The 344-nt window shown below is 66.9% G+C and overlaps 1 protein-coding gene across 1 annotated transcript in view; it reads left to right on the top strand.

The window, feature by feature from the left end:
* HTT (huntingtin) overlaps positions 1–344 on the top strand; it is a 105,532-nt gene that overhangs the window by 100,031 nt on the left and 5,157 nt on the right. The window contains exon 69 of the mRNA XM_015561565.1: positions 90–341. Within this exon, the coding sequence (XP_015417051.1) occupies positions 90–303 (214 nt within the window). The 3' untranslated portion in view covers positions 304–341. The remainder of the gene's footprint in view (positions 1–89; positions 342–344) is intronic.

Below are 344 nucleotides of genomic sequence, written 5' to 3'. Positions count from 1 at the left end.
CCCTGGCCTGTGGGCTCCAGGAGCCTCTGGGCAGTCCGATCCGCGTCGGTCCGGTCCGCGCTTGCACTTGCTCCTTAACTCCCCCGCAGCCTGCCCCACGTCGTCAGCAGGATGGGCAAGCTGGAGCACGTGGACGTCAACCTCTTCTGCCTGGTGGCCACGGACTTTTACAGACACCAGGTAGAGGAGGAGCTGGACCGCCGGGCCTTCCAGTCTGTGTTCGAGGTGGTGGCGGCGCCAGGAAACCCATACCAGCGGCTGCTGGCTTGTTTGCGGAACGTTCACAAGGTCGCCACGTGCTGAGCACCGCGGGGCACCGGCGGCGGGTTCGGCGGGGTCTGTGC

The sequence above is a fragment of the Myotis davidii genome, unplaced genomic scaffold (assembly GCF_000327345.1).
Source record: "Myotis davidii unplaced genomic scaffold, ASM32734v1 scaffold937, whole genome shotgun sequence".
NCBI classification, from domain to species: Eukaryota; Metazoa; Chordata; class Mammalia; order Chiroptera; family Vespertilionidae; genus Myotis; species Myotis davidii.
The sequence above is the reverse complement of the archived record's forward strand: the minus strand, read 5'-3'. Positions and strand labels throughout refer to the sequence as shown.